Source organism: Lycium barbarum, chromosome 3 (assembly GCF_019175385.1).
Source record: "Lycium barbarum isolate Lr01 chromosome 3, ASM1917538v2, whole genome shotgun sequence".
Classification (NCBI taxonomy): domain Eukaryota; kingdom Viridiplantae; phylum Streptophyta; class Magnoliopsida; order Solanales; family Solanaceae; genus Lycium; species Lycium barbarum.
In genome coordinates this window covers 140174730-140189148 of record NC_083339.1, presented here as the reverse complement: position 1 = coordinate 140189148, position 14419 = coordinate 140174730, and the positions used below count along the sequence as shown (strand labels likewise).

Below are 14419 nucleotides of genomic sequence, written 5' to 3'. Positions count from 1 at the left end.
GGGAAAAAAAAAAGTGGACCTCATATTAACAAAATCAAGCAATATAAAAAAAAGTGAATCCCATATTAAACACAAACTAATCAATATTAAAAAAAAAAAAGTAAAAAAAGTGGAACCCACATCTCCAAACTCAAGAAAAAAAAAAAAGTGGACCCCATATTAACAAAATCAAGCAATATAAAAAAAAAGTGAATCCTATATTAAAAAAACAAACAATGTAAAAAAAAAAACCAGATGGTGCACTTTTCGTCGTCCGTTTGTGGGCCCAAAAAAATAGTGGGCCCACATATTAAATACAAACCAACCAATATTAAAAAAAAAGTGGAACCCACCATCTCCAAATTCACTGAGAAAAAAAAGTGGACCCCATATTAACAAAATCAAGCAATATAAAAAAAAGTGAATCCCATATTAAAAAAATAAACAATGTCAAAAAAAAAAAACGTGCAGACTTGGTATTCGTAGCAAACACTAATATAATAAAGTTTTAGATACGGAGCACAAACTATAATGTTATATTAATCGTGTTTTGAACATTAAAAAAAAGTAAAAAAATGTGGAACCCGCCATCTCCAAACTCAAGGGGGAAAAAAGTGAGCCCCATATTAACAAAATCAGCAACATAAAAAAAAGTGAATCCCATATTAAAAAGACAAACAATGTCAAAAAAAAAACGTGCAGACTTTTGTATTCGTAGCAAACACTAATATAATAAAGTTTTAGATACGGAGCACAAACTGCAATGTTAATTGTGAGCCCACATATTAAACACAAACTAACCAATATTAAAAAAAAAATGTGGTCCCCGTATTAAACAAAACCAACCAATATTAAAAAAAAAAAAAGTAAAAAAAGTGGAACCCACCATATTCAAACTCAAGGGAAAAAAAAAGTGGACCACATATTAACAAAATCAAGCAATATAAGAAAAAGTGAATCCCATATTAAAAAAACAAAAATCGTGCAGACTTTGTATTCGTAGCAAACACTAATATAATAAAGTGGAACTACCATCTCCAAACTCACGGAGAAAAAAAAAATGAACCCCATATTAACAAAATCAAGCAATATATAAAAAAAAAAAAAAAAAAAAAAAGGCAATCACATATTAAAAAAAAACAATGTCAAAAAAAAAACGTGCAGACTTGTATTCGTAGCAAACACTAATACAATAAAGTTTTAGATACGGAGCACAAACTACAATGTTATATTAATCGTGTTTTGAATATTAAAAAAAAAAAAAGTGGAACCCACCATCTACAAACTCACGGGGAAAAAAAACTGGGTCTCATATTAACAAAATCAAGCAATATAAAAAAAAGTGAATCCCATATTAAAAAAACAAACAATGTAAAAAAAAACGCATAGACTTTTTATTTGTAGCAAACACTAATAATAAAGTTTTAGATACGGAACACAAACTATAATGTTAATTGTGGGCCCACATATTAAACACAAACCAACCAATATTAAAAAAAAAAAAAAAAAGTGGAACCCACCATCTCCAAACTCACGCGGAAAAAAAAAAATGGACCCCATATTAACAAAATCAAGCAATATAAAAAAAAGTGAATCCCATATTAAAAAAACAAACAATGTCAAAAAAAAAAAAAAAAACGTGCAGACTTTGTATTCGTAGCAAACACTAATATAATAAAGTTTTAGATACGGAGTACAAACTACAATATTATATTAATTGTGTTTTGAACATTAAAAAAAAAAAGCATAACCCACTATCTCCAAACTCACGGGGAAAAAAAAAGTGGATCCCATATTAACAAAATCAAGCAATATAAAAAAAAAAGTGAATCTCATATTAAAAAAACAAACAATGTCAAAAAAAAAAAAAAACGTGCTGACTTTGTATTCGTAGCAAACACTAATATAATAAAGTTTTAGATACGGAACACAAACTGCAATGTTATATTAATCGTGTTTTGAACATAGTATGTATATATATATATATATATATATATATATATATTATATGCATAAAAATAGTGCAAACTAATAATGTCCAAAAGGATGGGCCTCATACTAAACAACACCAACCAATATAAAAAATGGACCCCATATTAATAAAATCAAGCAATATCAAAAAAAAAAGTGAACCCCATATTAAAAAAAAAATAATGTCAAAAAAAAAAAAAAACAGACTTTGTATTCGTAGTAAACACTAATTTCCAAAGTATCTCATTAAGTCAATAATGATGGATTCATTGCCACGTGCGTATCAATTCATTAGTGGGAGCAAATGAAACTGTTTTTCTTCAAAAAGTTAAGTAGTCAAACCATACAGTTTTTTTATTTTTTATATTAGCATGAGATTTAATCTAAATATTAAACTGTTGTATTTGCTATTCCGTCATGCCATTTATTTGTTATGTTCACTAAAATAAATATACTTAAAATATTTATATTTTAAAATAAGATAGAATAATGTGAAAAGAGATTAATGTCGTAAAAAAATATATATATCAAATAGAGATCAACTAATGAATAAGGTAAATTAGTCAAATTATAATTCTAATCGACGTTTTCTTAAAAAAACATGCAAAAGACAACATGACAAGTAAAATGAGTTAAACCGAGAATATTTACCAAAAATTAAAAAATACTATTTGATCGTTTAAATAGAAAATCAATTTCTACTTTGTTTCGTTTTAAACATGTAAAATTAATTTAATAATTTGAATTAGAATTATCCAAATCAAAATTTGATAAAAAATAACAAGTATTTTACACCTTTAAATTAATCGAATTAAAATTGAAAGTGTGAACTGATGCTTAAATATTGCTATTGTTTTATCTCAAAGAGAGGAAAATAGTTTCCTTTTAAATAAGTTTTCTCTTTTAAAAAATATTAATAAATTTTTCGATTTTGTATTCGTAGCAAACATTAATATAATAAAATTTTAGATACGAAGCATAAACTATAATGTTATATTAATCGTGTTTTGAACATAATATATAGTGTATATATATATATAATCACTATTTAAAGATAACTACATACACATAGATGCACTATAATCTAAAGTGTTGGGCCCGTGCGCAGCACGAGGCCATCTAGAATTATTAAGAAGAAACGGAGGGGGGCGTACGGGTTTTTCTTTTTGCTCTTTCCTCTCCTTGAATTATTGTATTTCTCAATTTACTTTGTATATTTTTAAAGTGGGTGTTGTCTTTACGAATTAAAGGGCAAATATTTTTTTGAACTTATATACTTTGGAAGAATAGAATAATGTTATTTGACTGCGACTTTAGAATAACAAAAGGATATGCTAACTACTAACCTTAAAATATCTTTTTTAATGAAATCATTACTGAACCAAATTTAAAAAAAAAAAAAGCAATAAAGGGGGATTGCCAGCTTAAAACACAATTAATTAAGGATAAGCATGAATCTGATTGTGGAGCTTAATTATTGCTCATCTATTACTGCAGAAAATGATATAGGAACTTGATTTTGATATAAACTCTGATTGAAGCTAAAATTTCAATTTGTGATGGGTACGTGATAATGGAGTGGCAGCTACATCTATTTTTTCTAAGAACATTTTTTATGATTAAATTGTACCTTACCCCCTTAATTTTTTGGGCAGGGAAACAATACCTTCCACATTTTTTCAAAGCCAAATGAAATCCTCTTTGACCCAAAAGCCAACAGAAAGAAGTAAAAAAACTGTTACCGAAATTTAAAAGATGTAATTATTATCGGGAAATTTTAATAGCTCTGTTGGTTGGCTATCCGAACTTTTACTTTGTTGGTGACAGTTCGATTTCCCATCGAGTAATCCCCTTCCCCCGTTTTCCTTTCCCTACCACCAATTTTTTTTCCTTAAAAAAACATGTAATTATTATCCCTTTCAATGATATAATTAATTTTCTCCTCCAAAAGGAAACTTCTTTATAGAATCAAATAAGACATGAAATTAAGAATATATTCATAGAGAGAGGGGAGAGAGATTTACCTTTAGGAAGCAAAGGCCAGAGAGAAATCTTCTTGGATGAATACTGAATTTTAAAATAAAAATTTAGCTTTGAACAACATGCAACATTTATTTTTGTAATCTGCGTTCTTTGAATATGTTTCTCTTTAAATGAAAGAAAATTAATTATATTGTTGTAATCCTTTGTATTAAGTATTAGTGTAATAAATCTTCATTTAAAAAAAAAAAGATATTTCTCTTTGAAGGAAAAGAAAATTAATTGTATTGTTGTAATCTTTAAAGTTTCCCTCCAAACAAGGGCTGGAAATAATGACATTTTGTAAAATCTGACAAGAATTTTTTGCATTTTTTGTTGACGTTTGGGTCAAAAGGAGTTCCCTTTCTCATTCAAAGGGTGAAACGGATAAAGATGAAATTTACTTATTTTGTATCGAGGAATCTAACCGCCCATTTGGGCATGATTTTTTTTTTAAATAAATATTTTCAAAACTTTGTTTGGTTATCATGGGAATGCTTGTTTTGTTAGTTTTCCAAGTGATTTTTTTTTTCACTCGAAAAATATATAAAAAAAAAAATCAAGTGAAATTCATGTTCAAAAACAAATTTAACTATTAAATACCACTTTTTTTTTTTTCAAGTTTCAACCAAATCTATGCCCAACACCTACTAAGCTAGGTTTCATTTGTAGTCTTCCCTTTCTATTTCTTTTTCTTTTTTGAAACGAGAGGGGTTTGCAAAAGTAATTAAAAGAACTTTTTTTTTTTTTCATATCTAAGCTTGTAAAGAAGTATCATTTGTTGGTAAGAGTCTAGAATCAAAATTATGGATGATAGTTGTTTGATGACACGTCAAGAGACTGTAAGATATATTAATTTGGAAATTAGGTGTGATATCAAATAGTCTCTCAATCTCTATGCTTGAAGAATTATAAGTTATTAATGCTAGTATTAGTTAACCACAATTAGCTTTTTGCTTAGTAAGCTCTTAGCTGGCTCAATCATAAAAATATATAGGTGTGAGCTAATTTTCTCGCTAAACTCGTCTCTTATCATTTCTCGGATGTAAGGTTCCTAATGTTTTAATTTTAAAAAGTACAATTCTATTTTTATGACCCTTCGGCCAAGTTGCTTTGTCTGTTTTGTAGATTGACGTCTGATAATAACTTTTCCTTCTCTCCTGTCGAAATCATGTTCCTTGCGCTAGTTGTACACTATGGTTTTCTTCCACGGCCTAAGAAAGAAGGCTAGTAGCTTTCCTTATTCATAAATTAATTAGACTATTAGATTTTATAAGGTCATGCCGAAATTAAAAAAATAAATGGATTATGAGCCCGTTTGGATTGACTTATAAGTTGCTTATAAGCTGTTTTCAGCTTTTCTGAGTGTTTGGTTGGCCAGCTTAAAGTCATTTTGTGCTTAAAATAAGTTCAAAAAAATAATTGAGCCCATTTGACTTAGCGTATCTACCCTAACTTTTTTTTTTTACCTTATAAGCTGTTTGCAGCTTATAGGCATAAGCCCATCCAAACAGGCTCTATGTTTGAGTTATAAATGGATATCTTGGTACACTTTTAGTTTCATAAATTGAGTAATAATTGAGAAGACGCATTTAAAAAAAAAATAAAAAATAGTTTCATGAATATTTTCACATGTTAAGATCATAAAAAGAAAAGAAAAACAAAAAGTGCAGCGCTGATTTATAAAAGAGGTTACCTTATAAGTGAAAAGATCAGTGACGTATCTAAGCTAGTTAAGTAAACAAGGCCTAAGAATTTACTTTTTACCTTTCAAGATCTCGTCTCTCACCCTGTATATAATCTTTTTTACCTTTTGATTTTTGATTTTTTTTTTAAATTATTTTTATTATATAGGGGAAAGGGGATTACAATGTGGGGATTCGAACCTTCACCAACAAGGTGAGAGTTCAGGTAGCCAACCGACTGAGCTATACTAGATCCCTACTTTTGATCTCATCATTGACTCTGTATCTAATCTTACTTTTTTGACATAGTAGACAAATTGGCGGAGTTCCTTTCCTTTTCATGCATCTTTTTCCTTGATTGCATGTTAAGCAATCTTTTATAGGAAACTGCCGCTGATTCTCCCTATGATGGAGCAGCAATATAGAATTGCTAGCGCTTTGTATTTTTTCTAACAGAAGTAGTAAAAATCACGAATCTTGTGGAATGGATAGGATTTCTCCACGTATAGTATATTCACCCTTATATTAAAATTTACGTGAACTAGATAACTTTTGCTCAAACCTTATATTTGTATTAAGAAATTCACTAAATATATATGAATATTGGATTTGATTATGAATTTAGTTATTATTATACATTAACTTGAGATTGTTATAGGAACCAGTGGTGGATTAGGATTTTTACTAAGAGGTTAAAAAATATAAAGAAGTAAACACACGAAAAAGTTAAGGGAGTTCAACATCTACTCTATATACATAAAAAAATAATTTTAACCTTGTATATGCAGTATAATTATTAGTCGAAAGGGAGTTCATGTCTACTAACTCTGTCCCTGATAGGAACCCATAAATCTTAAATTTTGGATCCAAATTTTCCAAGGCTTACACCGTGAATCCGGATAAGTTAGAGAACCACATACGGTTGGTTGGAAACCAAAAACAAAAATAGAAGTAGTAGAAGAACAAGGCAGGAACAAAGGGAAAACATTGGGACCTACTTATCTAACAGCCTTCACACATTCAAATCCAACGTCAGCTTCTGCTATAGTTTTTAGCTATCCTCAAAAAAAAGCTGCAGAATTTTATGATACACTCAAATGGCTACTACTACTACTACTCTACTGCCTAAGTCCATTTCTCCTTTCTTAACTAATCGACCTTATTTTCCTATAACCCTCGTCACAAATGTACCTTTCTTGATTAACAATCCATTGGACAACACTGTTTGTACCAGAAAATCAGGGATTCTTCGCCCTAATTGCAAGAAAAATAATCCATGGCTTGACCCTTTTGACTATGGTGATGATCCTGAAATGGAATATGGTTCACTTTTTGCTGATGGTAAACAAGAAGAAGATCCAAGGCCACCTGATAATCCTGACAACCCATATGGTTTCCTTAAATTTCCAATGGGATACTCTGTTGAAATTGCTTCATTGGGTTTGAAAATTAGAGGTGATGTTAGGAGATGTTGTTGTGTGATTGATGGAGGGGTTTATGAGAATTTGCTGTTTTTCCCAACAATTCAGATGATTAAGGATAGGTACCCTGGTGTTCAAGTTGATATTCTTGCTACACCAAGGGGAAAACAGACATTTGAGCTGAACAAAAATGTGAGGTGGGCTAATGCTTATGATTTGGATGATGATTTCCCTGAACCAGCTGAGTACACTGATATGGTTGGAATTCTTAAGGTTTGCGCCATTCCATTAACATTGACAGATCGTTATTTAAACAAGTTGTTCCCATTCCATTAACATTGACAGATCGTTATTTAAACAAGTTGTTGCATTCGACGTTTGATTCTTGATGTATACATGTGATCATATTGCACTTAAAATTGCAGAAACATCACACATTATATGGCAACTTGGTCAATTATGAAGATTTACCTATAATTACCTTATGAGTAACCTGATTGTGTAAATATATATTATAGCATGTTCGACCAAACTTTTAGAAAGCTAAAAGTGTGTTTTTTAAATGTTTATTTTAGAAAGTTGAGATGTTTGACCAATCTTTTAGGAAAATAACAAGTGTTTTTGAATGGCTAGTAGAAACCAATTTTTCAGAAACTAAAAAGAAATAGTTTTTCTTTTGAAGCACTTTTGGGTCAGTACTACTCTAATATTGACAAAAGTGTTTTTCAAATTGCTTTGTCAAACACTAACGGCTACTCTGTAAAAACACTTCTGACAAAAGGTACTTTTCAAATAAGTAGATTTAGAAGTTTGGTCAAATAAATAATTAGTCCGACAGTGCATATATAGAACATAAACTTCTTTCTTAATTGTGTTGCTAAGTAACATCGATTCTCTCATATATTGTGTGCTCCTGCGTCCCTAGTGTCGTAAATTTTTAATAAAATATTAACTATACATTTGCAGATAATTCAAAAGTTGAGTAAACCATGTTTGAAAAAGAATTGCTTACACCAGCTTCAAGATATCAAGCACATAATTTAGTCAAATGGAGACAAAATGTACTATCTACGTTTGAGCTTCAAGCTTCCTGCATTATGAATAGAGAGTTAGACATTTTTTTGGCTAAGTTGTTTGCTCTAATGCATGGCTTACATTGCAGAGTAGGTACTATGATATGATCTTGTCAACCAAATTGGCAGGGATTGGACATGCAGTATTTTTGTTTATGTCAACTGCCCGCGACAGAGTTAGCTACATTTACCCAAATGTGAATTCTGCAGGAGCAGGATTGTTTCTGTCAGAAACTTTTACACCAGACAGCATGAATCTTTCCGAGGGAGGATATCATATGTAAGTATATGTTCTAATTGATAATTTTTTTGATAATTTATTCTTTCGAAATAACTGAAGATTCATTTCAAAATAGGGAGTTTAAAAATTATAACAGTTCCGTTTTGCACGCTTTTCTTATATAGGTACCGTCAGATGGTTGATTGGTTGGGCAGACCAGCTCGTAAAGTACCACGGCAACCTTTACCCCCACTGAAAGTTTCAATCTCAAGAAAGCTTAGGGGTGCTGTAGAGGCAAAATATAAGAATGCTGGTGCACAGAAAGGCAAATATATTGTGATTCATGGGATTAAATCAGATTCAAAAGCTTCTATGCAGTCAAAGGGTGATCCTGATAGCTTGCTCCCAGTTGAAATATGGGCTCGCATAGCAGAAGACATTAGGTATGATGTTAGTATTTTATCCTTTGTCGGAAATAGTGCTGGATACATGGTCATCTAGCTTTTGAGTTCTCTAATTAGTTGTGTTGAGAATGTACTTAATTAAATAAAGTCTGTTCTCTCTAACAAATTAAGTTTTTCGAAGAGATGGTCACATATTTCAACATGTTATAAGAGCAAGCAGAGGTCCTAGCATCGAATCTTGTTGTTGTCCATTATCAAAAAGAACTTCCACATACTTGGCCAATGAAAAAAAAGAATCAGGCCCTCACGTGAGGGGACGTGTTGATAATATATTTAAGTAAATAAAAATAAAGTGTGTTTTATCTAACAGATTAAATTTTTAGATGAAATGGTCACACACTTCAATAAGCTGATTTGTCTTTTTCATCAAATGCAAGAGAATTTGATAACTAATGGATTGTGAACTGTCATTTGATCAGGGGAGTCAAGCCAGTTTTTGTTATTCCGCATGAAAAAGAAAGAGAAGTTGTGGAAGATGCAGTTGGTTTAGATGCTAGTATAATGTTCATAACCACCCCTGGACAGGTTTGTTTTCTCGACCAAATCATACATATTATCAATGACTAGATGCACCAGTGTTAAGTTGAAGAACCATAAACTGAGAAATTGGTGAAGTCAGAGATATAGGGTGTGTTCGGTACGGAGGAAAACATTTTCTAATTTTCTCATGTTCGTTTGGTCAAAAATTTTGGAAACATTTTCTTTAGGAAAACAAATTTCTTAAAAATAGAGAAAATGACTTTTCTAATAAAAGTAGGGAAACAAGTCCACAATGTATTCCACCAAACCCCAACCACTCTCACCACCCTGCCCCCAACAAAAAAAAAAAAATTATTTTGAAATTAAAAGTTTTGATTTTTTTTTTTATTTTTTGCACCACGCCAACCCCCACCCCCCAACTACCAATCCCAACCACTTCTGCAACCATGCACCACCTTACCCCCCAACCACTCCCACAACCCATGCACCACTCCAACCACCCCACCCTCACCCCCACAACACCCCCCCCCCACTCCCTCCCCCCACCAAAAAAAATTAATTTTGTTTTGAAAAAAGAGTTTTGATTTTTTTTTTGATATTTTGCACCACCCACCCCCCAACTACCAACCCCAACCACTTCCGCAACCATGCACCACCCCACCCCCCCAACCACTCCCACAACCCATGCACCACTCCCCCCACGCCGCATCCTACCCTCACTCCGCACCCTCCACCTCCACCCCCCTCCCCTTCCCAAATTTAAAAAAAAAAAAACTTTTGGGTTTCTAACCCACCACATCCTCCCCCCTCCCCCACCCCGCACCCTACCCCACCCCCACCATCCCCACTCAACCCACCCCCAATTTTTTTTCTTTTTTTTGGTTAAAAAAGTTTTAAAAGCTTCTTTTTTTTTTCACCCCACCCACCCCCACGACCACCCCCCTCCCGACACCCCACCACCCCTCCAAAAAAATTACTCCTTCCGTTTCAATTTATGTGAACCCATTTGACTAGACACGACATTTAAAAAAGAGTGAAGACTTTTGAAACTTGTGGTTCAAAATAAGTTTTGAATATTTGTGTGGTTGTAAATCATTTCATAAAGTGAATTTGTTTCCAAATTAGGAAAGAGATCATTCATTTTGGCACGGACTAAAAAGGAAATAGGTTCACATAAACTGAAACAGAGGGAGTAATTTTTTAAAAAAGTTTTGAAAAAATTTCTTTTTTATTCTCTACACCCACCCCCGCACGCACCCCCTACCCCCTCCCGAATTTTTTACTTTCTATTTAATTTTACCTTTATTAAAAATTATAAAAATTGAAAGTTTGCGTGGTTATTGGAGGAGGTGGGTGGTGTAAAAATCAGAAAAAAGTAACTTTTAAAACTTTTTTTAAGAATTTTTTTTTGGGGGGGGGGGGGGGGGGGGGATGTGGTGGTTTAGAAAATCATGAAAAGAAAATTTAAAACTGCAAAAAAAAAAAAATGGGGAGGCGGGTGGGGGAGGGGTGGGATGTGGTAGTTTAGAAAACGGGAAAGGGCCAAATATACCCTTGCACTATCGGAAAAGGGCCAAATATACCCTTCGTTATATTTTGGATCCAAATATTCCGCTGTCATTATACTTTGGATCCAAATATACCCCTGTCATTATATTTTGGCACAAATATACCCTCCATTTTAACGAAGAGACACGTGTCATCGTACTATTGACCTATTTTAAATTATCTCTTAATTAATTAAATCCAACCCATAATGCTGTTCAATTAAAAAAACCATACCCATATCCGAAAAATTTAAGTCAAGCTTCTTCAATGGTTGCTTTCTCTCATTCGCTGAAAAATTAATGTGCTTCTTCTCTTTCAATGGCTGCTTCTTCTTCTTCTTCAATACAATACAAAGCATCTTTGTGTACACAAATTAAAATAATAGTATTGGTTTGCACAATGGACCTCTAAAATTGGATGACTATGGATGAAAATTTCCCTTGGTCCAAAGAACAGAAAACCAAACCAATGACAAGAATGAATATCCTTTCGTGCCTAATTCTATTCTTCTTTTATTTTCCAAGGGTAAGCACATATACTTTCCAAAACCACTCGGTTGTAATTGTCCTAAAACACTTGCATTACGCACAAAGACTGCATAAAAACGTACCGCATCCATTTCTCAAAAAAATCAAAATTGTTTGTTTACAAAAACCAACGCAAATCTATAACACCCATAATTGATTCTTCGTTCCTCATTTGTACACACAGCCATTGGACAATACAACTACTGCCGGAAAAAGGATTGCAGAAGCAGCAATTGAAGAAGCTTTGAACCTTAATTTTATGGGTCTTTTAATTGGATATGGGTTATAGGTGGATTTTAATTAATTAAGAGATAATTTAAAACAGGTCAATAGAACGATGATACGTGTCCCTTCGTTAAAATGGAGGCTATATTTGTGCCTAAGTATAATAACAGGGGTATAATTGGACCCAAATTATAATGGCAGGGGTATATTTGGACCCAAAGAATAACGAGGGGTATATTTGGCCCTTTTCCGATAGTGCAAGGGTATATTTGGCCCTTTTCCGTTTAGAAAATCCAGAAAAAAATTAAAAACTTCAAAAAAAAAAATTGGGGGTGGGTGTGGTATGAGTCCCCGCGGGAGAGAGGGGATGTGATGGTTTAGAAAATCCAGAAAAAAAATTAAAAACTTCAAAAAAAAATTAGGGGTGGAGGGTGGGGTGTTTTCCAGGAAAACATTTTCCTCCATACCGAACACCCCCATAATGGTGGCAATTTACCTCATGGGCTAGTAGAGGATATAGTCAAATGAAATAATCTACTTTGGTTGCATGTTTACTGGCAACTTTGTCTATACTCCGCTTTTTTCCACAAGAAAACAATGAAATATAGTAATAAATATTAGAAGGAAATGGCAAGATGAGCTCTAAAAAGCTAACAGTCTTCACAAATTTCTCTGCCTTAGCTTGCTGCTCTTATTGATGACTCTGCTGGAGTGATAGCTACAAATACAGCTGCCATACAACTTGCTAATGCGCGTGGAAAGCCAAGGTAATGTCATGTATTACAAGCTGTAACTTGGGAAATTCCTTTTGCTTTCTTTATGGGGAGGTTGATGCACTTCTTTTATTTCCCATTGGTTTTAATGACGTCTGAAATATATTTCGATTTTCTCTGTGCAGTATTGGACTATTCTGCTCTAAGGATAAGGCCAGGAGTTTTGTTCCCAATGCAGAAGAAAAGAAATGTGCGACTATTTCATCAAAGACTGGAAAATTAGTAGATATCGATGTTGAAGCCATAAAGAGCGCTGTCCAAATTTTCAGCATGCCCCTTGCGATCTTCTAAATATTACCTCCCCCCCACAACCACCCCTTCTCTTCCATATAGTAAGTACAGTTGTTATTCGACTTTCTCTCATTGTAATTAACAGAAGTGTAAACATATTTTTGCTCTTTTTCTCAATCTCAAAGTCTTCAGTTCTCTCTCTCTCACTTAATCTAGTATAACAATTTAGTTTCTGATCAAACAGTTTCCTGTTCAGGCTCTGGTTCCACAACTTTATTCTGTAATCGCTACAAGTTGATGTGTCCTCTAGACAAGAAATAATCCGAACAAGAAATTGCACGTAGTGATCTGCACATCCATTCAGGAATCATGAATTCGCCCAGAAATTATCCGCCCTAAAAGCCACCCCTACAAAAAAATAATGGTGTCTGATAAATATAACCAAGGCATTATTTCATGTTTTTGATAAGTCAAAAATTACCATTCTTTTCTTACACTAAATATAATGTACTTCAGGTACTCATGCTTGGTTCCAACATTTAGTCCAAAGTAATGGTGCAACATCCCTGAATTATTTTCACTGCATAATGTAAGTTAGTAAAAGCTAACAATCTATTAGTACCATTTATTAACAATCTAAATTTGTTATATCCCGTGATGTTAATGTACTGGGATTTTATCTCAATAACTACTCCCTCTTTTTGGAATTGTTCGACTGCATTCATCAAGTTCCCCAACAATTCCCAGAGAAATTAGTTAATCATAAACTCGATATCTTTATGCGTATTGTTCAATATTGGCTCGATCTCAGTTTGTTAGCTCTACATTTGCCATGTTACAGCGCCAGCGACATAAATTATAATAGGAGGTCCAATTCCATTACGACTGTGCAGAATGAAATGGTGATACAAGGCTTGCCAATAAGTCAATAACCCCATCTCTATCCCCTTAATATGTTAGTGGTATCAGAGCTTAGGGATGTGAAAAGCTAAGCGATCTGAATGTCAGTGATGCCAATGTGTTTGACAACAAAATGGTATCAATGCTTGAAAGTGACTGAGAGCGTCAGGTGAACGTGGTGAGTGCCTCAAGAGCTTGTCAGTCCATGTTGCAACGAGTTGAGAGTTGCTAGCTGTCAAAAGTCTAGGCTATCATTACGGAAAGAGAGCATGCCGATAAGTCGGGTGGCTAGTGAGACTGCCAGGTTTGCCAGGGGAGCAGCCATGTTTAGAAAGAGCCGTAAGTCGTGGACTATAAACTTGAAGGGCTTGATCATGAAAAGATCTTGCCGTAGGTGCATGGAGTGCATCTGAGGAGTGTCCTCTGAGACGGAGGGACTTGAACACCGCCCGAGGGGTTGGAGTGTGTCCGACCTAGATAGAGCTTGTCCTTACCCGAGGGTGTTGGAAAGCGTCTATGGTGAAGGGGTGGACGTTAAACTGGGTTGCCGAAGAGATGCAGGAGAAGTAGGCTGCGAGCCTATTGCATGGAGCATATTGGGCTTCCAGTCGAGAGTGCTACGCAAGGTGAAAACCGAGCTAGTACAAGAGGTATCAAGGTGAGGAATCAGAGTGGGGTTAAGGAAGGCCACTGAGTTGGACAGGGTTCCCAAACTCGAGAGGGTAGTCTGTCAAAAGCTTGAACGTACTGAGGTACGCCGGACCGGAGCCGCGAGATGGTAGAATCAAAGAGGGTTCTAGCCATAGGCCATGAGTATTGAGATACTACCGGGAGTCGGAGGATGGCAAGAGAGAGATACAGTTTTTGGGTAAAGAGCCTGGTGCAAAATTGTTGGCAAAGCCG

General features: G+C 33.9%; 1 protein-coding gene across 1 annotated transcript; it reads left to right on the top strand.

Annotated features, from left to right (window-relative positions):
• Positions 1-6630: 6630 nt before the first annotated feature.
• LOC132633016 (photosynthetic NDH subunit of subcomplex B 1, chloroplastic) lies at positions 6631-12822 on the top strand. The gene is made up of 6 exons (XM_060349201.1): positions 6631-7348; positions 8238-8428; positions 8554-8811; positions 9252-9357; positions 12294-12379; positions 12511-12822. The coding sequence occupies exons 1-6, from the start codon at positions 6752-6754 to the stop codon at positions 12674-12676; spliced, it is 1404 nt and encodes a 467-aa protein (XP_060205184.1). The 5' UTR covers positions 6631-6751; the 3' UTR covers positions 12677-12822.
• The last annotated feature ends 1597 nt before the right edge of the window (positions 12823-14419 follow it).

Coding starts and splice junctions, on each gene's coding strand:
- LOC132633016 (XM_060349201.1), top strand. CDS start 6,752: ATGGCTACTACTACTACTACTCTACTGCCTAAGTCCATTTCTCCTTTC. Junction 8,429..8,553: donor TCCGAGGGAGGATATCATAT/GTAAGTATATGT, acceptor TTTCTTATATAG/GTACCGTCAGATGGTTGATT. Junction 9,358..12,293: donor TCATAACCACCCCTGGACAG/GTTTGTTTTCTC, acceptor TCTCTGCCTTAG/CTTGCTGCTCTTATTGATGA.